The 24,823-nt window shown below is 49.2% G+C and overlaps 1 protein-coding gene across 8 annotated transcripts in view; it reads left to right on the top strand.

Moving 5' to 3' along the window:
* BABAM2 (BRISC and BRCA1 A complex member 2) overlaps window positions 1-22,744 on the top strand; it is a 577,548-nt gene extending 554,804 nt beyond the window's left edge. For 7 of the 8 annotated variants that reach the window (XM_055253180.2, XM_063623865.1, XM_055253179.2 and 4 more), the window contains one exon: window positions 22,294-22,744. In XM_055253180.2, coding sequence (XP_055109155.1) covers window positions 22,294-22,357 — 64 coding nt within the window. In that variant the 3' untranslated portion in view covers window positions 22,358-22,744. Of the gene's footprint in view, window positions 1-11,091; window positions 11,265-22,293 lie in introns of those variants that run through there. The other variant, XM_063623863.1, reaches the window with a different exon arrangement.
* Window positions 22,745-24,823: the final 2,079 nt, after the last annotated feature.

Genomic DNA, 24,823 nt, shown 5'->3' with positions numbered 1-24,823 from the left:
AAAAGTCGCTTATCTGACATTCAGATTTAACCAGGCATCCTGTATTGAGGGGCAGGTCAGGAATCAGCCAGAACAAACCTGTTCCCCATATTTGGGGAAGGAGGCGCACCTGCCTGCTAGCCTTGTCTCTCAGGTGATAAAGGCTCCACGCAGCAGGCTTTGAGCAGCGCCTTCAAATCACTTCCTGGGCAGAAACATCAATTCTAATGGGTCCCACTGTGCATGTTTGGGAGCGGGAATGGGAGTGGAAATGGGGGTGGGAGTGGGGGTGAAGCAAGGAAGAATGTCTTGCCCCAGCCTTCACATATCCTCAGCCTCCTCTGTCTGGGCAAGAACACACATCAGCCTTTCCCTCCTTCAACTTAAAGGCCTTATGGGGGATTTTCTTTGCTTTCTTCAGAACATTCCCACAGTCAATTGGTAGAATGAAGACAGCCTTTGTGGTCTGATAACGTGTCTCATAGAATACGAGCATGTCTCAGGGCACAGCGTCCTCTTCAAGTTTCTTCCAGGAACATTGCTCACAGCGGGAACTTGAGTTATCCCTTGTGGGGAGATGCGTGTGTGAGTGACTTGACACAGCCATCCAAACGTGATGGGAACAGACTCAGTGCTCTGTGCCCTGGCAAGCCGAGGATCATGATATCGAAGCCAGAAAGATAATCCAGCTGCTTCACTTTAGAAATGAAACAAGGGAGAATTCTGCCCAAGGTCACAGATTTTGAGTCTGAACTCAGGTCTAGGTGTCTGTCTACTACTTTGGGCTCTCCAGTAATAGCTCAGGGGATCTGAGTATTCTCGGCACCCTTGTTGGTTGGTTTCTGGGTATTTTCACTGGATTACCTGATGAGTATCCCCCAGACCCCCGCTTGGCTGCGTGTCCTTTGGCACTGCCATGCTCAGCTTTATGCTTTGACCCTCCTCTCCTAAGAGCGAGCAGGACCACTGCTGCTAGGAGCTAATGGCACTTTCTCTACCAGCCGGCTCATGGCCTTCCCCATTAGTGCCTCCTCACTGCTTTCTTTGCCCCACCCTGACCAAGCGTCCTGCGGTTGAAATGGAAAAATCCAACTCAGAGCAGATAGCTTTTCACTTCAGTTTCAGGGGAATAATTCATCCACGTAACATGAGGTAAAAATTAAAACAAAGCAGGGCGTAGTTTCAAGCCGAATAGCACCCTTGGGCTTAAGAGTGACTTTGACCTATTCCTCCCAGACTAGAAAAATTATCTGGCTGCCAGAGAGTTCTTAGAGGAATCACTTTGTTCAATGGTGTCACTGGCAAGGTGGTATTAACCCTAAGACCAGCTTCCTCTGAACACTGAAGGCAAACCTGACTGTGCAGGCAGGGCCAGCCCACATGGGAGCCCAGGGCAGCGATCATGGGATCTTCCACTCTTTTTATTTTCTTATTCTTGCTACAACCTGTCATGAGACCAAGAAAACTTGTTTTGAAAATGCTTGACAGCCAAAACAACCTGTTCTCAGCCCTGGATGAGAGGGCTTGTCCTCTCTGACCACTTACGTACTGTTAGAGGTTTGACTAGCTGCTGACTGGAAAACATGAATTTGCTGTTTTCTTCTCATATTGTTCACAGACAAGTGCCAGTGGCTTTCCAGTTCCTGTTTCCCCCCTTTTCCCAGCCTTTTCTTCACCAGAGACGTTTTAAGATTATGCCTAACTGATGAATGAACACTAGCAGCATACACTTAAGAGGCTGTAACCGATGGTTATATCTCTGCAGGCTGAGCTTGATATGTAGGTTGTCTTTCCAATCCCATTTGATTTTAACCTGTAGATTTAATCTGTGGATAGATTTTAACTTGTGATTTTCCACTTGCTTTTTGGTCCTTCCCGGTGAAGTTGGACATGTTAGTCAATCGCTAGTTATCCAAGCAGCCATTTTGGCCTCTGCCTTGGTGGCCCTGAGGCCAGCAGTAGTATCTCTGTTCCTCCCACCAAGCCTTGCAAGTCAGGTCTTGGTCTTGGGTGGATCTCCAAATGACCCTGACTGTGAAGGAGCGACTTCATCTCTTCTCCTCTGTACAAGGAAGGGCTGGACTAGATAAGGGTTGGGCAAACAACAGCCTGAGGGCAAAGCTAGCCAGCTGCCTGTTTTTATAAATAAAGTTTTATTGGAACACAGCCATACTCATTGATTTACATATCATCTATGGCTGTTATCACTCCAAGGCCAGAGTTGAATTGTTATAATAGAATACAGGTATGGCCTGTGAAGCTGCAAATATTGATTATCTGGTCCTTTACAGAAAGAGTTTGCTGATCCCTGACCTAGATGATCTCTAGGGTTTTCAAATCCAGTGTTCTATGACTCTTGAACTTGAGGCAATTCTTGAATAGGAAGAGCTCCTGGAATAGGGGCTAACTGGAAAGGGCCTCTTTCCATCCTGTAGTAGTTAACAAAACAAAGCATGCTTTGAGATTGTTGAACTTTACAAAGGGCGGGGCTTATTTTGCTGTATTTTTACAGAGTTTATTTTGCTGTGCGTCTGTATTTGTTTATTGGTCTAATGGCCCTGGTATGCATGGTGTCCAGCAGTTTTGGAGAAAAGATATCCCGGCTGTGTAGGTATGACTGTCTTTAGTGGCATGGTTTGAGGTGGGACACCCATTTGTGCCCACCTGGAAGAGAATGCTGATTCGTCTGCTTGATAAACACGGCAGGAAAGGGAGCCAAATGCTGTCCTGGAGAACCTGTAGGGCTGACCAAACTCCACCTCACCCCTGGGCTGTCTGTGTTTGCCTTTGTTTCTGAGCCTAAGCAATGGGATGGAAAAGATTAACTCTAAGCGGTGGGGCAGTGCAGTAGGCTGTGGCCAGGAGAACAAGAATGGGTTCTGAAGATGCCTTTAAAAATGCAAATTAGGAAGGAAGAAATCTTCACTTTCTTACCCCAAAGCCCATCCAAACAAGGTTCTAATTTACAGACTTGCATCCCAGTGAAGTTCCCCATGCCCATGTTAGTGCACCAGGTGTGTAATAGGGAACCCAACACACAAAACTCAATGGGTTTTTCAGGGTCATCTTGGTAAGAACCTTTGTGCAAACAAAGAAAAGGCTCCCCCTTTGGGTTGGTGCAGAGTTAGCTTTAGGTAAAGAAGAAGCTGTCCCTTTGTCTGGGCCTCTGTCCCTGGGTGAGCACACAGCTTAGCATGCAGAGCACAGGCTCAATTTCAGCCCCTACTTGCTCTCTTGGCCTGATGCCTTTGTGCGGGGCAGAAGCTGCACTTCCAAATGCACAGCTCCCTGCGCCCCTTGTACCTGGCATGTTAGAAGTCTGTGGGGTCCCCTCAGGGTTCTAGCTGGACAACAACAGGTTAACTCTGCTTGGCCTTGGTCTTTGAGGACACAGCGGACTAGGCTAGTCACCAGCACACCTCTTCTTCCCTGTCCCCTTCAGCAACACTGCAAGGCAAGTGTGGCTGGTGTCAGGGCTGAAGGATCGGTGCCCCATGCTGGGAGCAGAGAGTTGGTCCTCTGGCCGCAGACGCTGTAGGCCCTGCTCTGGGCCAGGTGCTTATGCAGGAGAGCCCAAGCCTTGGCTCCTCCTGCCAGCTTCAGCTCAGCTCAAGGAGTGCACATGATTTTCCACACGGTTCAACCTCAAAGGCAATACACTTGCGGCACAGAGAAATGTGCTCAGAGGTCCAGAATAGACAGGCTCACAGTGGAGGAAGTGACCTCACTCCCGAGGCACTGGGTTCCCCACTGCGCAGTGTGTGCTGTGGCGGCATTCCGCCGGGACACCCACCCTCGGCAGGGAGTGTTGTCAGAATGGCTTGGAGAAGACTGTGATGAACTCTGTGGGTGCTACAGCATTGTGGTCAGATCCGATTTCCACCGCTCAATTCATGCTGGAAATTGTCTTTGGGCCAGCCATATGGGCAAACTTTGAAAGACTCCTGTCCTACCCTTTTAATTCTGCATCTATCAGTGGTTCCCAGCAGCTCAGAGGCTAGAGGAGTGGGAAGAAAGAGGCAGCGAGCCGACAGCAGCCCAGGACCCAGTATCTGCTTCCTGTCCCCTTACTTGATTTTAAGAGCCTACTGGGAACAAGAAGGAATGCAGTTTGTCCCTGTTGTGAGCCCCTGAAATGTGCAGAGCACCATGCTAAGGAACAGTTAGAGTCCTGCGCCCATCACACTTCTTCTCTGTGACCTAGAAGGATGTGACAGGAAGGTAAAGGACAGTACCTGCATGTCAGCACTGTCGCAGAAGGGCAGTGAGAAGGGCAGTGGGAGCCCAGTGAAGTCAACCTGGAAACATCTGTGCACATCAGGGCAGGACTGGGGCCCAGGGCCTGAGAGAAAGAAACCTGACTGCTGACAGATGTCTCCAATTTCAGAAACACTACTCCATGTCACCAGGCCCATGGTGATGTCCTCACATTTAGCTGCAGCCTGCCATGGCCAGGCATAGGCTGGCAGCATCACTCAGCAGAGTGCCTTCTAGTGGAACATGGGTGCACCCAGAGCCGTACCCTTCCTGCTCAGCCTTAGCCCTCAGTGGCTGCAGAAGGCAGGAAGACCCTCCAGGGCTGGCCGTGTGCTGTCATCAGGACACGGGCTTGCAGCTTCCAAGTCCTGCTCTGCCTTTATCATGTGCCTGGCCTTGGGCAAGTTGCTCCTCTCCAAGCCTGCTCTTTCATGTATATGGGTGGAGTAGATTAATGGGATCGATTTCATACACATGATTGTTGCTTGGATTAAAATGAGATTATTTTGAAAGCACATTATAAACTATAAAATAGCAAGTATCAAGTTAGTTAATTCACTTATTCAACAAATGTTATATACATACCTATTGGTACCAGACACTAGTTGGACAGTGTTCCCAGGAGGTCCAGGCCCTTGTCAATAAGAGCTGTTCAATAACTGTTTGTTGAGTTAACGTGAAACAGGAGGTCCTCAGTGTGTGTGTGTTCGTAGCTGTATGATGGCAGTGGAGGGGTGGGCAGGAAGGAAACCAAGGTTTGAGTTCTTACCATGTGCCTGGCACTGTTGCCTCATAACAACTACTGTGGGGTCACTGGAGAGAAACAGAGACTCGGGGGCTTTTCCAGACACACAACTAGTAAGTAATGGATCCACATTTAAATTTAGTTTTCTCTTACTCCAAAATCCATGTTCTTCCCACTTAATCAGATAGGGAATGATTGCCACGTGTTCCTCTTGCCACAGAATGACACCATGAGATTCCATCTCTAACCCATGTTTCTTTTCCCAAGCATCCCCTAGATCTATGACCGAGGCCAAACCCAAGCCATAAATGATCACCCCTGATTCTAGGCCAGAAAATAGAAATCATGTGAAATCTAAGCAGAATGAGGCTGTGTCACCACTAGCCAAACCTCTTGTTCATACTGCGCAGGTTTTAGGAAAACAACAGCCTTTAATGCATGCTCGAAATTCCTTCCATGGTAAGCCACTGTGAGAAAAATCTCACCCAAACAATGTGCTCTTGGCAGAAGGAGGGCCGGTGTCTTTTCAGGGAAAAAGCAAACCAGCAGGGACCCAGAAATCACTCTAGGGAGTGTTGGTTTCCCCAGAAGAGCTAGCTTTTTAAAAATAAACTTAGCAAAGGATTTCATCTGCCCCTCTGCCCCACCTTTGCCTCCCACTGCTTGCAGAGGAGGAGGATTGTGGAGTTCCTCGTCCTGGGTCAGTTCCCAGCTCAGCACTGATGCATCTGCTCCTCAAGTTTAGCACCAAATATTTATTCTGATAAAGTGAGTTTAAAAAAAAAAAAAAAACTAAATCGATTATTGTCTGGCTTGGTCTCCAAAAACGAGTCCCTGCAATTGACAGTGGTTGCATGAACTTAAGAATAATAGATCCTTAGGAAGGAAGGCTGGTCATTCAGTCATTCAACAGAAAATTAGGGTACTTCTGTGTCACTGAGGTGCAGCCCCAGTGAAACGAACTCAGAAGCCTCCAGTGTTTATACCACTGAGACTGGGGCAGAGTAGTCTGGAGTGCTGCATTTAAAGCTAGGCACTCCCCAGTGATGGAGCTTCCAGCTGCCCCTACCATTCAGTTCACAAGTGTCCCTGAACTTCGGTGAAGTATGAGCTACCAAGCTCTGCCCAAGGGTGACCACAGAAGTAGACAACTTATGAACCAGAAACATCAACCAGCAACCCCAGACAGTTTATGTAGGATTGCTTCATTCCAGAGAGCAGAACTGGGATCCATGGGCAGAAATTTTGAGGGGACAGATTCCAGTTCAGGAGACAGAAGAACCCTGTAACCCTTAGAGACACCTTTGAGCAACGCACTCTCCATCATGAAAGGTGTCCCGGCAGGGCGAGGATCACCCCCCAGAAGTGCTGCTGGGCCAAGCCCTGCCTTGGACAAGATCCTAAGGTCTCGCCCAACAGCAAGGTTCTCTGGTTAGCACCACATGACTGGCTCAACAATTCGTGTTGTGGAGCTTCAGAGGCAGGACAAGCAGTCATGGGCTGTGGTTGGCGGCCGCAGGCCCTGATGCTTAGGCCAGGCCTTGAGGGTGGGTAGGTGTCAGGTAGGTGGGAGACCCCCAGCATGTTGCAGGCCCAGGAAAGCACCCTTCACCTGCAGAGTAAAGGGGCTCCTGCTTAGCTGGCTGCCAGACTTGCAAAGGGAAATTAATTATTGTTTGTGATACAATTAAAATCCCCCGATGAAAGGCCTTGTATAAATGTAAATTATCATTATTGTCATTAAAGGGGCTAGACGTCTGGCCTGCTGGATAATACCGCCACATACCTCTGAGCAGAAAAGAAAGCCAGCCCAAGGCAGGAAGTTTGCTCCTGCTCTTCCAAAGCAATAGCAGTAAGAAGGGGCAGGCCAAGGAGGGCTCTGCCCGTGGCTGTGAAAGCAGAGCCCCCCACTCTCATCCAAGGTGAGCACACAGCTCTCTCTGCTCTGGGAGTCAAGTGACTGTGTGTCCCCTGAGGGCCAGGGCCCTGCCCAAATGTGGTCCCTTACCCCTGCAGGAACCAGCCCATTACTAGCACAGGAGTGGCCCATGAATGTGTGAATGTTTAGTTGTCTGCTGATTTGAAGGGTGGAAGGAACATGAGCAGGATGGATACTGGCCAGCATTCTTGGGGTCCTAAGTCAGATCTGGAGACAAAGGGCAGACAGACGGCTCAGACCTGTGCAGCACCTCTGATGATGCTTGTGAAGGCTCTTGAGGGAACCCCTCTAGCAAAGCGCCAGGAGAGGTCATTTGTTACATTACTGCTTCCACTTAAGAAACTGTCTCTGGCTAAAGTGGTTGGATTAATACCAAAGCAGAAATAATAATAATGAATAATAGTATATTAGACTGAGCAGTGACCTCAGAAACCATCCCCTCACTTTGCAGATGAGGCATCTCTGGGGTACAGAGAGGTGAAGTGGCTTCTCCAAAGTGGCATAGCAGAGAAAAGCAGAGCCAGAATCACAGCTCAAGCTCCCCATGCCAAGTCCACAGTTTGACTATGCGAGATGATGATACCTCCCCTGTGACAACACTTCACAGAGATATTGCTCCTCATCAACCCTAGGGAGTTTTAAGATGACCTTTATGTTACAGGAACCTTCTGGGCTTCCTTTGCTCTTCTGGGGCTCATTATTTAGAGAACATTTGTGGTCCCTCACATGTCACCTGGGTGGACTGCACTCACCCTCCTTCTTGAACTTCTTTTCCTTCCCCCAGATACTCAGAGTAGCCTGCATTCTTCATTAGGGTGCCCCAGCACTTCCAAGAACCACATGGGCCCGTGAGAGGGAGGTCAAGGTCATCCCTTGAGTCTCTTGTTATCACAGTCATAATTCTGCTGAAAAGCTACATGATGCAGATCCAAAGATGAGAGCGAACAGCACCAGTCAATACCTGTAGACACACAGCTACCAGAGGGAGGGCCGTTTAGGGGGTTTTGTAGGACAAATGTAGGTGCAATGGGGGTTGGCAGTAAGTAGCCCTTGAAATTAATTACTGAGCTGTTGGCAGCTCTAGGAAAAGTTTAATGGAGGAGACTAAAATACAGCCACAATGAGGTTTGGGATGGGAGAGAGCACGAAATCAAAAAATTTTAGAAATTATTTATCTTACTCCCTTACTGCATAGATGAGAAAACAGAGCAGTGATTCACCATGATACAGCAGAGCCAGGGACAGAACCCAAGGCTCCCGACTCAGTGGACAGTACACTTGCCACTGGAAATCACGGTGGCATGGAAAGAATGTGCCCTTTGGAGTCAAGCAGCTCTGGATTCATAACTAGCATTGCCACCTATTAGCTGTGTGATCTTAGAAAAGTTACTTTGGGCCAGGCATGGTGGCTCACACCTATAATTTCAGAACTTTGGGAGGCTGAGGCAGGAGGATCACTTGAGCTCAGGAGTTTGAGACCAGCCTGGGCAACATAGTGAGACCCGTAACATAGCGAGACCCCATCTCTACAAAAAAAAAAAAAAATTAATTAGCTGGGCGTGGTAGTGCACTCCCGTAGTCCTAACTACTCGGGAGGCTGAGGCAGGAGGATCACTTGGGCCTTGGAGGTCGAGGCTGCAGTGAGCCAAGATCTCACCACCACACTCCAGCCTGGGTGACAGAGTGCAGAGAGAGTGACCTTGTCTCAAAAAAGAAAAGAAAAGAAAACTTACTTTCCATCTCTGATCATAGATTTATTTTTGGCAAAAATAGAATCACCTGCCTGGTAGTAGGCCTGTTAGAAGGAGTAAATATAAAATAATACACATGAAAACAAGTAGCATGATATCTGGCATGTAGTAGGCACCTGCCTTTCCTTATACTCATGGCTTCCAGACTTTGTTTTGAACCACAATCCACAAGATATTTTACATTTGAATCCAGTATATATAACTAAAACAAAAGTGCCACATACAGTGCACTCTGATTTTATTTCACTTTATTTTAATGCTGCTCAGAACCCACTAAATGGATTTTGCGATCCACTGTTTGAACAAGCCTACTTTACACCACGTGTGGATATCATTCATCCACGTTGCATATATGCCCTTCCTTTCCTTCCCTCCCTCCCTCTCTGTAATGGAAGCCTGGGGCCGCAGAGCTACCTGCTGTCAGCATGTGCAGGGCCCAAGCTGGTGCAGTGTGGAGTGAGCCCTGCAGCCCAGCAGAGCAGGTGCATCTCCTCCTCCTGTGCTTGCCCCCAGCCTCTCTACTGCGTGATTACAGAAGACTCCTAAGGCCCCTTCCAGCCAGACATTCTGTCACCTGCCAGCCTGCATGGAACTTTCCCACATCCTACCCCAGCAGAGCCCACCTGAAGTTCCTGTTGTGAGAATTACTCTTGTTACCAAAGGCCGTTGTCTCCAGAAGGCCACTGTACTCCAGCAGGGAGGGTGGAGCTTGGACACCCTCTCCCATTGAGTAGTTTCTTTTTTAGGAATTGCTGCTTTTCTGTCTGAAAGCCCAGAGAGCCAGGTGTCTGGGGTGTGATTCTGGCTGTCAGGGGGATGAGGGTGAAGAGAGGAGGGACCATGGCCATCTTCCTGCCCCTCCCCCACATCCTCAAACACCCAGCCACGGGGGTGAATGTCCCAGAGTGTTGGGTGACCAAAAGCTGTGCGCAAAAGCCAGCATCCAGGGGCCTGAGCACCTGTGGAAGCCATGAGCTCTGGCCTCTGGATGCTGAGATCTGGTGGAAGAAACTGAACTTACAGCCAGGCAAATAACACTTCAAAGCCGTAGAGAGACTCAGGGGAGGGGAAGATTAGAGGCCCCAAGGAGTTGATCTCCTAAGTGTTCCTTAGGCCCTCCTTTGGGAGTCTTGCACTTTGCTGTGGAGGCTGATGCCTGGCAGTGCTGCGCACAAACCTCAGAGCACTGTCCCAGCTGGGGTGTGACTTGGGGCCTGGACCTACATTCCAGGGTCAGCTCTGCTGGGTCCCTGGGCACTTCCTCTTTGAGGGTTACCCTTTGGTTTTTTCCCCTTTTGATGACTAAAAAGTGGAGGGTAATCTGTGAGCTTGGTGGTGACTCACCACCATCGGACAGGTGGCCCACTTTTCCCAGCAGGTGAGCTGCCTGAGTAGCCCTCCTCCTGGCTGGGACTGTGGCGAGCTCCCTGCACCCCACCCCAGGCAGCCACGTGGCCATCAGTACATCATGGCCTGTGCTGAGCGCCTGCTCTTGCAGCCCTGGGCAGAGTGAGCAGAGGACTCACCATCTGGGCACACCAGGCAGGTGCAGATGGGGAGACAAGATAAACCCAGGGCTGGGGCTCTTCTCTAGGTTCCCAGGCCCCAGGCAGCAGCACATTCCTTAGCCCCCCACACCCACCACCTGGCCTCGTTCCCAGCCCCAGCCCAGCCAGGTGCACCCATCCTCCCAGCCTTTCTCAGTGCCACACAGCCATTCCTGCCTCTCATCAAGCAGGTTATGATGGGCACGGCAGTTGGAGAGGGAGGGGGATGGAGAGGACTGGCTCACGCTCCGCCTACTAGCTCTGGGGCCTCAGGTCAACCCCCTGGGCAGGGAGGCATTCATTTAGCACCAAATTGACATTCACCTTCTGGGAGCTTCTGACAGGGTGAGGACCAAGGGCACTAAGGGTGAACCATCCCCAAATTCTGCCGTCTAGGCACTTACAGGGATGATCTATGCTAACGTATCATTAGGATATGCAGTGTCACAGGAACCATCCTAACCTCCCGCCCTTAGTCTCTCCTTCCCCTTCCTTGTAATGTTTGACCTCGGCGGTTTCCTTTTTCCTTCTATTACAACATTGTGTCATTCTAAAGTATATCTTAAGTAAGCCAAATGCTTGCATTTGAGAAATATTTATTGAGCTGGTGTGTGTTGGACACTATACTCCAGGCTGGGGATGCAAAGATGGATGAATACGACCCATGGGCTTTGCCTTCAGGGAGCTTCTCCCAGGGTGTGAGAGAATGGTTGGTATGTGTAGATGCGTGCATACATCTGTGATGAACGCCAGAGAAGGAAGCTGGTCCCATGGCCGGTGGAGGCTCAGGAGCCCATTAGGACTACCCTGTCCTTCCCTCCATTTAGCCAGCTGGCCCTCCCTTCTCCTCCTCCTTCTCATCTGCTGCACCAGGGGATGCCAAGGGAGCAGAGATGCCTGCAGCCCGTGGGAGCAAGTCCTGGCCTTTGCAGTTGCAAAAACTGGCTGCAAGCTGCCCCAGCCCCAGAGGAACTGGCCAAGCTCCAGAGGGCCTCCTTGGAGGGCCTCAGAGGGAGAGAGAACTGCTCAGTAATTTTGATCACTTTGGTAAGTATTTAAAAATACCCTGTGATTTAGCAGGAACCAGAATTCATCCCAATACTTTGATGTCTAGAAATGGATCTCAGTCAGTTGTTGTTGAAGTCCTCCTAAAACGGCATTTGATTTAATTCAACACATACTGAGACCACAGTCAGCCTTCTCACAGGCGAGGAGGCCGAGCTGTATAAATTGTAGTCTAGACACCAATCTAAATATCTCAAACGCAAGGCAGACATAGCCCAGCCCAAGGTTGGAGGCCCGGCATGCTGTGGAATCGAGTAGAGGGGAGATTGATTCCAGCTGAGGGCAAGGGCCTCTGCCTGAAGCTGTGAGCAGAGGCACAGAGCACTGTGTTCCCACTGCGATATCAAGCCTTTGCGTCTCAAGTTTGTTAATTTCCTTGTTTTGCAAGCTTAGACCCCCTGAAAACAAACCAGGCATGCTCAGGGGTTGGTGCATTTAGCAAGATTGACTGTGTACATGAACCAGTTACAAGCACTTGTTTGTTCCTAAAGCCCACACCCGAGAGCCAGGCTGCCATCGCCTGGGGCATAATTACAAAACAAGCTCCCATCGTGCCAGTCACTCACTCACCAAGGCACCCAGAGTTGGATGGCAGTTGTCACAGGGGCCTTTGGAGGGTTTGGGGCGAAGGGCATTGAAACAGAAGCAAGTCTCTTTGTAGCCATCCTGTTGTGAGGATGACCCTTTGACACGAGGCCCTTTGACATGAGGCGAGTAACCCCAAGTGAGTCAGAATTTACAGTGGCGGTTTAGGACAATGAGGACAAGGCAAGACCACGAGGCATGATTAGCAGGACTTGTCTTACACTATTTACAGGACTGCGTTGATTTTCAGACCACAGTCGGTTTTCATATGACTGATTAAAAACATGTGCCAGTTGAAGTCACAGCTGCAGAAGAAAACTGGAAAAAGCAGTGAGCCTTAGATGTTGGAACTTGCCTCTATTTGCAAAAATGACCTCTGACTTGATTTATGCCCTTGATTTCCTGACAGTGAGGGCTGTGTCCCTGAACCGCTTCTCCTACCACACCCCACCCTACCACCACATTGGCCTGACTCTAGCAAACATCATGAGGCTCATCTTACAATTACCCAAAGAAAAGCATTTTTGAATTCCAGAATTTAAGTCCTGTTTTGGAGGAAGGCAACTGTTAGGCTCTTGCAAAATAAAAAGTTCCAAGTAAAGGAGGCTAACAGCAACAAGACCACAAGGTCTCATTCACGGGGCTGGGCTCTAGTGGCTCTGGGGTTGGAGTGACATTGGCAGGTATCTTAACTAAACTTGCTAAGCTTCTATTTTCTCGTCTGCAAAATGGGGAGCATGACCCCTGCCACACCTAGTAGTGTTGTGAGCACCACCTTTGCAAAGCTTCACTGCCTTAGGTGCTCCCTCCCCGCTGCCAGTCCCCAACCTCTTTGGGTTGTATATTCTGTGTTTTGTTTTCATTTATTTAAAGCTATATTGATTCAGTTTGTCAGATGTCTATTTTATGGATTTTTATTCTTTTGAAAAGATCTATTGAATCAATAAAGCACTGTAATTCCAGTAGGAAAGAACCCTTTTGATGAGACTTCGTTGAACAAAGTTTCCTACTGGCCTCAACCCCAAGGCCTCTGAGCATTTCCCTGATGGCTCCCTGTCTTAACTTTCTTCAGTCTCCTGAGATCCCCTTCTCTAGAACCCAACCGTTACGTCATTTTCCAGGCATTACCCCTGATAACTTATACTTCCTGAGCTAGAGGGCAGAGGGGTGGCCGAGAGGAACAGGCCCTCATGTCCCCCGACAAAACTGTCTATGGCACTTTTTGCTCGGGGCTCTGCAGTGTTCACTAACCCTGCCCCACTTGTATAAAACTATGCAGATGAAAACTATCCAATAATAACCCAACTACTCCCACCACCTTTGCAGCATTACCACCTCCTACTGAAACTTGCCATGTGTGGGGCCCTGGGCTTGTTACTTGATACACATTTCCATTCTCCTCACAACCTCCTTGAAAAGAAAATGATAAAGGGGCTATCACCACTGACCCCACAGAAATACAAACAACCATCAGAGAATACTATAAACACCTCTGTGCAAATAAGCTAGAAAATCTAGATGAAATGGATAAATTCCTGGACACATACACCCTCCCAAGACTGAACCAGGAAGAAGTTGAATCCCCGAATAGACCAATAACAAGTTCTGAAATTGAGGCAGTAATAAATAGCCTACCAACCAAAAAAAGCCCGGGACCAGATGGATTTACAGCTGAATTCTACCAGAGGGACAAAGAGGAGCTGGTACTGTTTCCTCTGAAACTATTCCAAACAATTGAAAAGGAGGGACTTCTCCCTAACTCACTTTATGAGGCCAGCATTATCCTGATACCAAAACCTGGCAGAGACACAACAAAAAAAGAAAATTTCAGGCCAATACCCCTGATGAACATCAGTGTAAAAATCCTCAATAAAATACTGGCAAACTGAATCCAGCAGCACTTCAAAAAGCTTATCCACCACAATCAAGTCAGCTTCATCCCCAGGATGCAAGGCTGGTTCAACATATGCAAATCAGTAAATGCAATTCATCACATAAACAGAACTAAAGACAAAAACCACATGATTATCTCAACAGATGCAGAAAAGGCCTTCAATAAAATTCAACATCCCTTCATGTTAAAAACTCTCAATAAACTAGGTATTGGTGGAACATACCTCAAAATAATAAGAGCCATTTATGACAAACCTACTGCCAATATCATACCAAACAGGCAAAAGCTGGAAGCATTCCCCTTGAAAACCAGCACAAGACAAGGATGCCCTCTCTCACCACTCCTATTCAACATAGTATTGGAAGTTCTTGCCAGAGAAATAAGGCAAGAGAAAGAAATAAAGGGTATTCAATAGGAAGAGAGTTAATCAAATGGTCTCTGTTTGCAGATGCCATGATCTTATATCTAGAAAACCCCATTGTCTCAGCCCAAAAGCTTCTTAAGCTGACAAGCAACTTCAGCAAAGTCTCAGGATACAAAATCAATGTGCAAAAATCACAAGCATTCTTATACACCAACAGTAGACAAGCAGAGAGCCAAATCATGAATGAACTCCCATTCACAGTTGCTACAAAGAGAATGAAATACCTAGGAATACAACTTACAAGGGATGTGAAGGACCTCTTCAAGGAGAACTACAAACCACTGCTCAAGGAAGTCAGAGAGGACACAAACAAATGGAAAAACATTCCAAGCTCATGGATAGGAAGAATCAATATCATGAAAATAGCCATACTGCCCAAAGCAATTTATAGATTCAATGCTTTTGCCATTAAACTACCATTGACATTCTTCACAGAATTAAAAAAAAAATTCTGCATTAAAATTCATGTGGAACTAAAAAAGAGCCCATATAGCCAAGACAATCCTAAGCAAAAAGAACAAAGTTGGAGGCATCACATGACTTCAAACTTTACTACAGTAACCAAAACAGCATGGTACTCGTACAAAAACAGACACATAAACCAATGGAACAGGATAGACATCTCAGAAATAAGATTGCACATCTACAACCATCTGATTTTCAACAAACCTGACAAAAACAAGCAGTGGGGAAAGGATTCCCTATTCAATAAATGGTGCTGGGAAAACTGGCTAGCCATATGCAGAAATTTCAAACTGGACCCTTTCCTTACACCTTATACAAAAATTAACTCAAGATGGATTAAAGACTTAAATATAAAACCCAAAACTATAAAAACCCTAGAAGAAAATCTAGGCAATACCACTCAGGAAATAGGCACAGGCAAAGATTTCATGACAAAAACGTCAAAAGCAATTGCAACAAAAGCAAAAATTGACAAATGGGATCTAATTAAACTAAAGAGCATCTGCACAGCAAAAGAAACTGTCTTCAAAATGAACAGACAACCTACACAATGGGAGAAAAATTTTGCAATCTATCCATCTGACAAAGGTCTAATATCCAAATCTACAAGGAACTTAAACAAATTTATAGGAAAAAACAGCTCCATTAAAAAGTGGGTAAAGGACATGAACAGACACTTCTCAAAAGAAGACATTTATGCAGCCAAGAAATATATGAAAAAATCTCAACATCAGTGATCATTAGAGAAAACCCAAATCAAAACCACAATGAGATAGCATCTCATGCCAATCAGAATGGCGATTACTAAAAAGTCAAGAAACAACAGATGCCAGCAAGGCTGTGGAGAAATAGGAACGCTTTTACACTGTTGGTGGGAATGTAAATTAGTTTGGCCATTGTGGAAGACAGTGTGGCAATTCCTCAAAGACCTAGAACCAGAAATATCACTTGACCCAGCAATCCCATTACTGGGCATATACCCAAAGGAATATAAATCATTCTGTTATAAAGATGCATGCACGCATCTGTTCATTGCAGCACTATTCACAATAGCAAAGACATGGAATCAACCCAGTCCATCAATGATAGACTGGATAAAGAAAATGTGGTGCATATACACCATGGAATACTATGCAGCCATAAAAAGGAAGGAGATCATGTCTTTTGCAGGGACATGGATGGAGCTAGAAGCCATTATCCTCAGCAAACTAACAAAGGAACAGAAAACCAAACACATGTTCTCTTATAAGTGGGAGCTGAACAATGAGAACACATGGACACAGGGAGGGGAACATCACACACTGGGGCCTGTTGGTGGGGGGCAGTGTGGGGAGAGCATCAGGATAAATAGCTAATGCCTGCGGGGCTTAATACCTAGGTGCTGGGTTGAGAGGTGCAGCAAACCACCGTGGCACACTTTTATTATGCAGCAAACCTACATGTCCTGCACATGGATCCCGGAATTTTTTTGAAAAAAGAGGTGCTAGTGTCTGAATTTAATAGATGAAGAATCAAGACACAAAAGGGTTAAGTGGCTTGCTCAAGATCACATGGATGATATCTCAGACCATAACTGGGTGGTCATAAGATCATTAAGTAGAAATCATCCTGTTACAGGTGAGGAAATGGAGTCCCAGTTCTGGATGACACAGTGAGCCAGGGCCCGGGCTAGAGCTGTGAGTCCTGTGCCTCCTAGTGCAGTGCTCTTTCCATTTCCCCCACTGCCTCCCCTTGACGATGCATGTTGTCCTGGACAGAAGGAGAGCTGTTTGAGGACCAGGCCAACCAACACCCTGCTCTTGGCAGCCGGAGCCATGTGATTCCTAAATACCCTTCTAGGAAGAGCTGCAGCGTCTTGATCAAGCCCTGACCAAAACTGCACACCACACACAAGGAGTACACCTGGCAGGTTTGGGGGCAGAAGACAGGCAAGGGCTGGAGGTGCCTCTGGCTACAGAGTTTGTCCTTTGATGCCACAAGGATGCCATGAGCAGCTCTAGACTGGATTGCAAAAGACACGCAGTGTCCTATGACTTTGGCTGAGTATCCAAGCCTGAGATTGGCCATCTCTGCCTGCGATTGCCAGCTCAGTGTGATCAGTGAGAAGGGAGGGCCTGATCCAAGGAGCCTCGGGAAAGGCTTAACTGAGGACAAGGACCCTAGACCTCTCACAGGTTTCCCGCTTCTGCACACACACGTTCTTCTGGCTGTTTCCACAGACTCAGAGCCTCTTCCCCTTGGCCCCAGTGGGTACCCATGATAATAGTTGACGTCTGTTGATCATCTCTTATGCCAGGTACCATGCCAAGCGCTTACCCAGACCATCTCATTCACTCCTCACAAGAACCCTTTAAGGTAGGCAGTTACTCCCACCTTTTAGATGAAGAAACTAAAGCTGCAGTCACTTGCCCTCATGATCAATGAGTAAGGAGTGTGGCCAGGCCTCGAGCCCAGTGCCTGGCTCCAGAGCCTACCCCACACAGGCTACCCTCACCTTCTACAGTCCACCGGCCTTAGGACCCTCAGTTACGGCACCCTGCTTTGTAGGTGAGGGAGCTGAAGCCCAGAAGAGATTTACCCTGGGCTCAAGGCCCACAAAAGTAGACCCCCTGACTCCTGATTCAGTTCCCTCCACCATGCCATGCCTGTGAGCTGAAGCCTGGGCCAGCCCTGCTTCTGCTCTGAATTCATTGAAAACCTACCCAGTCCTTACGTTTTCTTCTCCTAACTGAGACTCCTGGGTTGGACTGAGTTGTAATTTTATGAAACCCTGAGCAGAGAGACTGAGATCTGTGAAGAGGGCCCGAACCTCATTTTGCCCTCAGGCATATTGAGCTCTAATGCCGTCTAAAAATAGATTCCCTTCCAGTGTGCATTCAGTGAGGAGCTTGACACTCAGGGCCCTCTCCTGTGGGCCCTACTTGGCCAGTTAATGGAGCGGTAAGGAGACCTCACTATCCCCTAGAACACGCTTACACTTTTAAAGCTTGCTACATACTTTGTCTCTGGGTCAAAGGTTTTTTCAAAGATGACAGATACCTCTTGCCATTAGCAATCTGTGCTCTGGGCAGCTCTCCATTTTCTCTGATAAAAAGTGAAGTAAATGAAAACAGTGTTTTTAAAAATCTATAAATGGGTGGGAGCCAGTTGTCATTTTCCCTTTCCCCCTCCTCCCCCTCCCTTAACTGACTTAATGAGGATCCAAGTTGAGAAGCACTCGCCGAAAACAGCTGGTAGCATCATGCCTTTAAATAGCCCTCGCCACGCTTCCCCTTGGCAGCACGCAGTTGGCCCTGGCAGGGAAAGCCCAGGACAGAACAGGAAACTTTAGAACTTTCTGAAAAGAAAAAAGCTTGCCTTTAAAACGTGCTCCCTCTTGCCAAGACCTTTTTGTGTAAGAAGCTTGCAGTGTTGTAGCCCCTTCCCCTAGAAGTTTCCAAGGAAAAACTGAGCTGATGAGGCTTGCCTCGGGACCCAGTGTGACTCTGGGCCTGGGGAGGTAGGTGGAGAGCTCCCTGGACCCGACCCCTGCCCAGCTCAGGCCAGCGTCCAGGGCAGCAGTGGCTCCAGCATCATCTGCTCGTCAGGCACCTGTGGGGGGCTACAGTGCAGCTCAGCTGCAGCCTCTCCCCTTGATGTTCGTAGCTGTAAGGTCAGGGAGGGTGACATCCTCACCTCTAACTTAGGGAACATTCAGCCCTCCCTGAAAGTGGTACTGGCATGGGCCAGACTCCACAGTGCACATCAGGCCACAGAGTCCGTGCAGCAGAGGTTGGTGGCAGCCTGTCGATCTCAGACCCTCTGGAGAAGTGGGGCCACAAGGCTCTCTCCAGCCGCACTTCCATGTTGCTGGGGAAATAGCAGCAGGTGAAACATATGGAAGGAATAAGTGGCCCTCACGTCTGGGTGGCAGCCAACAGTTGACTGTCTCCTCCCACACATTGTCCCATGCGAGTGTGGCATCAGGTGGCCTTATCACCCCTACTCTTCATCAGGGAACAGAACCCAGGGCTTCTCCTGCCCTGCCCGGCCTCGCCTAGGTCTAGAGCTCTTTCTACCACATCACAGCTCCCCTTTTGCATTAAGGGTGACTGTGGCATGGTGCCATTAATGGATAAGGGCTTTGAGGTCCTGAGTGCCAGAGAAGGTGGCGGTTTGGCTGGCTCAGGGCTGTGCTGATCACAGGTGGATAGAAGAGGGTGCTCTTTCTTACTATTGGCAAAGTTTGAAATTTGAGAATGGACTAAAATGTTCTTCCTCAGTACCTAAATATGTTATACCTGTTGTCTTTCTGGGGTTGCTCTCTCTCCCACCTTCTTTTTTTTTTTTTTTTTTTTTTTTTTTTTTTTTTTTTTTTTTGAGACAGAGTGTTGCTCTGCCACCCAGGCTGGGGTGCCATGGCGCAGACGTGATCTTGGCTCACTGCAACCTCCGCCTCCCGGGTTCAAGCGATTCTCCTGCCTCAGCTTCCCAAGTAGCTGGGACTACAAATGCCCACCACCACACCCGGCTAATTTTTGTATTTTTAGTAGAGACGGGGTTTCACCATGTTGGCCAGGCTGGTCTTGAACTCCTGACCTCGGGTGATACACCCGCCTCAGCCTCCAAAAGTGCTGGGATTACAGGCGTGGGCCACTGCGCCCAGCCTCTCCCGCCTCCTTAAACAGCTTGTAATGGACATGCTGTAACTGCTTCTTGCAAGCTGGTGGTCCTCATTAGTTACATTAAAGCCACAGCCCATCACCGAGTGCTTTCTACGCTGGGCCAGGCCTGGAGGTCACTGGGAGCAGGATGTGCTCCTGCTTTCCAGGGGCTGGCAGATAAGACCTGTGCGCATGGGACAAGTGCCCCGGAAGAAGCACAGACAGCGTGCAGGGAGACGACCTCCTGGGGACCAGGGAAGACTTGATGGAAGCAAGAGTATTTGTCCTGAGCATGAATAAGCCCAGAGGTGGCAAATGACATGTGTGAGGAAGAGCAAGTAGTCAAATGAGAAGAAGGGAGAGGCAGTAGATCCAGGGCTCGTATCCTGGACCATGGCCGGCTCAGGGGGGTCTGTGACATCCCCAGGTTGCAGTGGGGGGTCTTACCTGCAGTTTCTCTGAGGAGAGGATCCTTAACTTTCTTAGCTTCCTTAACTTTCTTAGCTTCTCAAAGGGTTGCATGATCTCAAAAAATGTGATAGAGGAACGGAACAGATTTTCTTCTTAATGACTTGGAGCCAGATAGTGAGTCATTGAATACCAGGCTGAGAGTTTGGAGGACATTAAGGTCTTGGTCAGGAAAGGGACAGAGATTCACACTGTAAGAGAATCAATGTAGCTGCAAACAAAGGCAAAGGAGGCCTCATGTCCAGGGGAGAAGCAGCTTCTGCAGCAGTGCCATCGAAAGATAAGACAGGAGCTATGGGAGTCACTACGGATGGAGGGACTTAACAGCGGGAACCTTGAGGATGAATTCACCGTAGGGGTTTAGGGAGAATGGAAACTGGTTCAGAAGGAAACTGAAGGTTCTGTTGCAGAAAACCAAATTGGTCAGAGCATTTTCAGATACATAAGTGATGAAAACATCCATTTGGAACACTGGTTTAAGTTACAGAGTGACAGGTAGGGTGTCCCACAGGTGGTTGGAGACGTGGGACTGGAAGTTTGAGGGGAGGGAGGGCTGGGCTAGCAGTGCTGCAGGCCCGGGAGTTCCCACCTTGCTCTGTGTGACCCCAAGGACGATGGCACCTGGGAGTGCTGAAGGAAGGGCAGGGAGAGGTAGAGAGAGGCAGGACAGCTGTGGCACCACATGTCACAGAAGTCACAGGGAAAGAGAGCTTCCAGAGAGAGGAGCTGACATTTCAGTGCTGCAGAGGCGATGGTGGAGGCCAGCACTGAGAAAGAGCCAGAGCATTCCAAGGCCAGATTGGAAAGAGGGCTGCAGTTGACTTGAAGGGGGTGGGCAGCCAGTGGCACCAGCCACTGCATTTGCTCTGCTCTAGAGACAACTCCAGGGCCTGTCGGATTGCGGGGGGCTCTTTGCTCTACGGCACAGGATCCCCGGTGAGTGGTCGTGCTTCCTGAGCAGTTTTCTGTTCTCTTCTCACTGCTGCTGTGAATCTGCCTCCTACCCTTGGGTTAGCTCCTCCGCTCCAGATTTGCTGCTTCTGATCTCCTGGGAGCTGGGAGCTGGTAGAGCCAGGCTCAGTAGGACCAGATCCTAAATGAAATGGACTGTGGGAGGCTCCCTGTGGGTGAGGCGATGAGACCTTTGCAGTGCTGAGGGTGACAGGTCTTGGTGGCCCTGCCTAGTTCTTGCCACTGCTCTGAGGTGAGATATCTGGACATGTAAGGTGTCACTGTGATTGTGTGGGTGTCGGTGGGGCAGGGCTAGAAGGCAAGCCTGGTGACCAGGAGCACGGGTGCCCACCTCCTTCCTCTGCAGCCCCTCCCTTCTCCTCCCCTCACTTTTCTCCCTCACCTCTCAGCTGACAGCAAGCTGCTGCTGGAAATGCCCCTCCACTGCCCATTCCCTGCTGCATGGACTGCGGCCCGCGGGACTGCCTTGGGTGCCCTGATGTGGGGTTACCCACGTGTCCGTCTCCTTCACACTGCACTCTCCCACACAGCGTGGTCCCATAGCTGGGTCACCCCGCCACCCCTGATGCCTTGTACAGTGCCTGACACGGTGTGGGCTCGGCAAGTGCACATCTGAGGTAGAACGTGGCCCTGCTTCCACAGATTAGAAACCTGGATGCCGGGAAGGCCAGATGGGCTGCCTCTAGTCCTGCCACCCCTCTTCCACTGACTGGGAAATGTTCTCTTAACACCCAGCCTAGCTTTCTTTCCAGTAGACCAGACTGCATATGCGTTTGGAAATAAATGGAGACCATTAATCATTTAGAAATTGTTAGGGCTGGGTGTGGTGGCTCAGGCCTATAATCCCAGCACTTTGGGAGGCCGAGGCAGGAGGATCCCTTGAGGCCAGGAGTTTGAGACTAGTCTGGGTAATGTAGCAAGACCCTGTCTCTATGAAAAAATGAAAAAAATTGCTGACATGGTAGCACATACCTATAGTCCTAACTACTTGGGTGGCTGAGGCAGTAGGATCACTTGAGTCCAGGAGGTCAAAGTTACAGTTTGCTGTGGTTGGACCACTGAACTCCAGCCTGGCTCACAGAGTGAGGTCCTGTCTCTAAAAAAATAAAATGTGTTAAAAAACTTATTAGACCCTCTTTGTCTTTATGAAGTCAAGGTCCAACTGAGTGGAAAATGCAACCTTCCTGATACTTTAGATCACTAAATGACTGTGTGGTTCAATTGCACACACACTGTCTTGTGGCTTGGACCAGGCCCTTGTCTTTGTCCTGAAAAAAGGCAGCAGGACCTGAGTGCAGATATCTCATAGGAATTGGCAGCTAGGAGGGCGCACGTACAGGCCCTTTGAATATTCCTGAGAGATATCACAGTAGTGAACTGCATGCACCTCCTCGGAAAAATCCGGAGGGCTTTGCCTCAGCAGAGAAGGCAAATCCAACCCAAGATGCATGAACAATAAATAACAACTGTTCTGAGTTAGCTTGAAAGCTCCGAGTTGCACTTTTTTTCAAGTTGTTTGTGCTAACCACAACTTTTTTTCTCCCCTTCTTTCCCACCAGGGCTTATTTCAAAACCTTTGTCCCTCAGTTCCAGGAGGCAGCATTTGCCAATGGAAAGCTCTAGGAAACACCAGTCTTGAGAGGTGGCCAGCCAGACTGCCTGTCCACATGCGTGTCAGCACATACAGCCGCTTCCTGGAAGCTGCCTGGAATGTCTTCACGGCAGCCCTTTGCTCACACAGCAGCTTTGCACGCCCCAGGCAGCCCCGACTGCTGAAATCCAACTTGAGCTGGCTGGTGGTGCCTGGATCCTAGAGCCCTTCACTTCGGGTTACTCCCTCTTTCTTGCCTCTATTTCTTAGTTGGAAGAAATAAACTCACAAATTATGGTGCAGTAATTTTCCGGGGAAAGTAAAGCGTCAGGAATGCCCACGCCTTTCTTCCAAAGCCTTTGTCTCTGAGACCTCTTAAGTTCTAAGATTAAATGCCCCCCGCTGTTTTTCCTCGGAAACCAGTGTCTTCCCTCTGTGCGTGCATGTGTATGTTTCATACCCCAGCATTTCCTATCTGGCGCAGTCCTTCACGGCGAGAAGGAGTTACCTTAGTCAATGTGACCAGCCCGCTGGGTTTCAGCCACTCTTCCAGCCTGGCCTAAAGCTGTTGCTCAATAACAAATGGCCTCTAGCACACAGCCCCACCGCCTGCCATCCATACCCCTCCAGCCCCCTGTGTGGGCACCTTGTGCCCAGGCCAGCCCCACACAGTAGGCAGTCATTAAAGTTTGGTGAGTGCACCAACGGCTCTGTCCTTCCGGCTCTCCCCTCTCCATCCCCTCTGGGCCTCTGCAGCACTGTGTGAATTATACACAAAGACAAAGCTTGGGTGTCATGGGTTATCACAGGAATGTGTCTGCTTTCTGGGCTTGGGGCCTGGAAGTTGTGCAGCCAGCCAGGAACAGAGCTGGGGAAGTTACCCTGAGCAGGCGCCATCTTCCCTGAACTTACTGATCATCACAGCCAGAAAGGTCTTCGGAAGTCATCTCGTTTCTACCCCATTACTCCCTTCAATGTACAGAAGACAGAACTAAGGCCCAAGAGTTAAGGAAACATGCAAATTAGAAACAGCAAATTAGGAGCAAATCTGGGAACTTGGAGCCAGGCCTCCTTGTACCATCACACACTCCCTTAGCTGAAACACAAGATGGCTACCGTCAACTTGACCACATCACCAGGTTTACAGTTTGGTTTAGCATGGTCCTGTCCTGATGGCCTTCCACACAGGGAAGCAGGGCCCACGCACCACCCACAGAGGTAAGGGCAAGAGCTGGCCTGGGTGCTCGCCCTGACACCCTCTGGCCTTCCCATTCCAAGGCGAAGCCACTGGCCCCTCCTGCAGGACACACACATGATTTCACAGGGCCTCTCACCTGGTCCCTTAGTTCCCTTTGTGGCTGTTTGAGCCCATTTTTACCAGGTGAGCCCAAAAAAGAACCATCCCTGGGCCCTTGTGAAGACTGGTAAGGAGAAGTCGTGCCTCTCCTTCCTGTGTTCTCTGGCACCCAGGAATGTTCTCAGGACACTGGAGATGAGCTGGAACAGATCTCCCGTCTTGCCTGTCAGCTAGAGGCCTGCCCAACTCTGGGTTTTTTCACCGTGTGGGTACTGTGCCCCCTACCCTGAAACTTTGGGAATTCTCAGGACAAGAACAACAGTCCAGTGTCCTATGTCCATATCCCAGCCCTGCCATTAACTGGCCATGTGGCCTTGAGTAAGTACCTTCCTCTCCATAATATTAACACTAGGAGGGGGCTGGACTGGATTGTGGGCTCGGCTCATCAGATCACCCGGGGAGCTTTTTTTAGGAACTACTGCTCTGGTAGTTCCCACTGCAGGCCTGTTGACTTGGAATCTCACTAGCTGGAGCTTAGCCTTCTAGATTTTGATAAAACTCCCCCAGCGATGCTACTGAGCAAGTGATCATGACCCACTAAGCCAGCTGACCACACTGGCACTGCTTCTGACCCTGACCCGCTGAGTGCCCACAAGAAGGTGCCCCTCTACTCAGGGCAGCTGTGTGCCATGCCCCAGGTCCCCTCCATCCCCCACTAAGGCGCCATGGCACGGTCACTTAGGATTGCTAGGGTCACCCTCCCCTGATGGAGGGGTATGGATTAGGCTCTACTGTGCACAGCACCAAGAGTTGACTGAGCCCGGGCTTGCTTCTGAGCTGCAACTCGGTCTGAAGCAAGCCCAGGCTCAGTCAACTCTTTCTGGTTCCAGTTCTAGCAGATGGTGGTTGGCACTGTGGGAGGGGGTGAGGTCCTGTGGACTGGACGGCCCCTCAGCATTTCGAATAAGCATTCAGCAGTGACAGCAGCCAGTAGTGGGCAGTGTGGTCTGGGAATGTCATCCTCCTGCCCCTGCCAGCCCCTGGGGGCCCACAGACCCAGATAACGAATGAGACCCTGCCCATCAGCGAAGCACACAGTCTGACTCAGAAGTTTTGCCACACACGTTAGCTCAGCACAGCTTTACAGCAGACCTGGGCTGTGAGCAACTGAATAGGGTTGCTTTTGTTCCACAGATGAGGA

The sequence above is a fragment of the Symphalangus syndactylus genome, chromosome 18 (assembly GCF_028878055.3).
Source record: "Symphalangus syndactylus isolate Jambi chromosome 18, NHGRI_mSymSyn1-v2.1_pri, whole genome shotgun sequence".
In the NCBI taxonomy this organism is placed as follows: domain Eukaryota; kingdom Metazoa; phylum Chordata; class Mammalia; order Primates; family Hylobatidae; genus Symphalangus; species Symphalangus syndactylus.
This window is presented reverse-complemented; position numbering and strand designations above follow the sequence as displayed.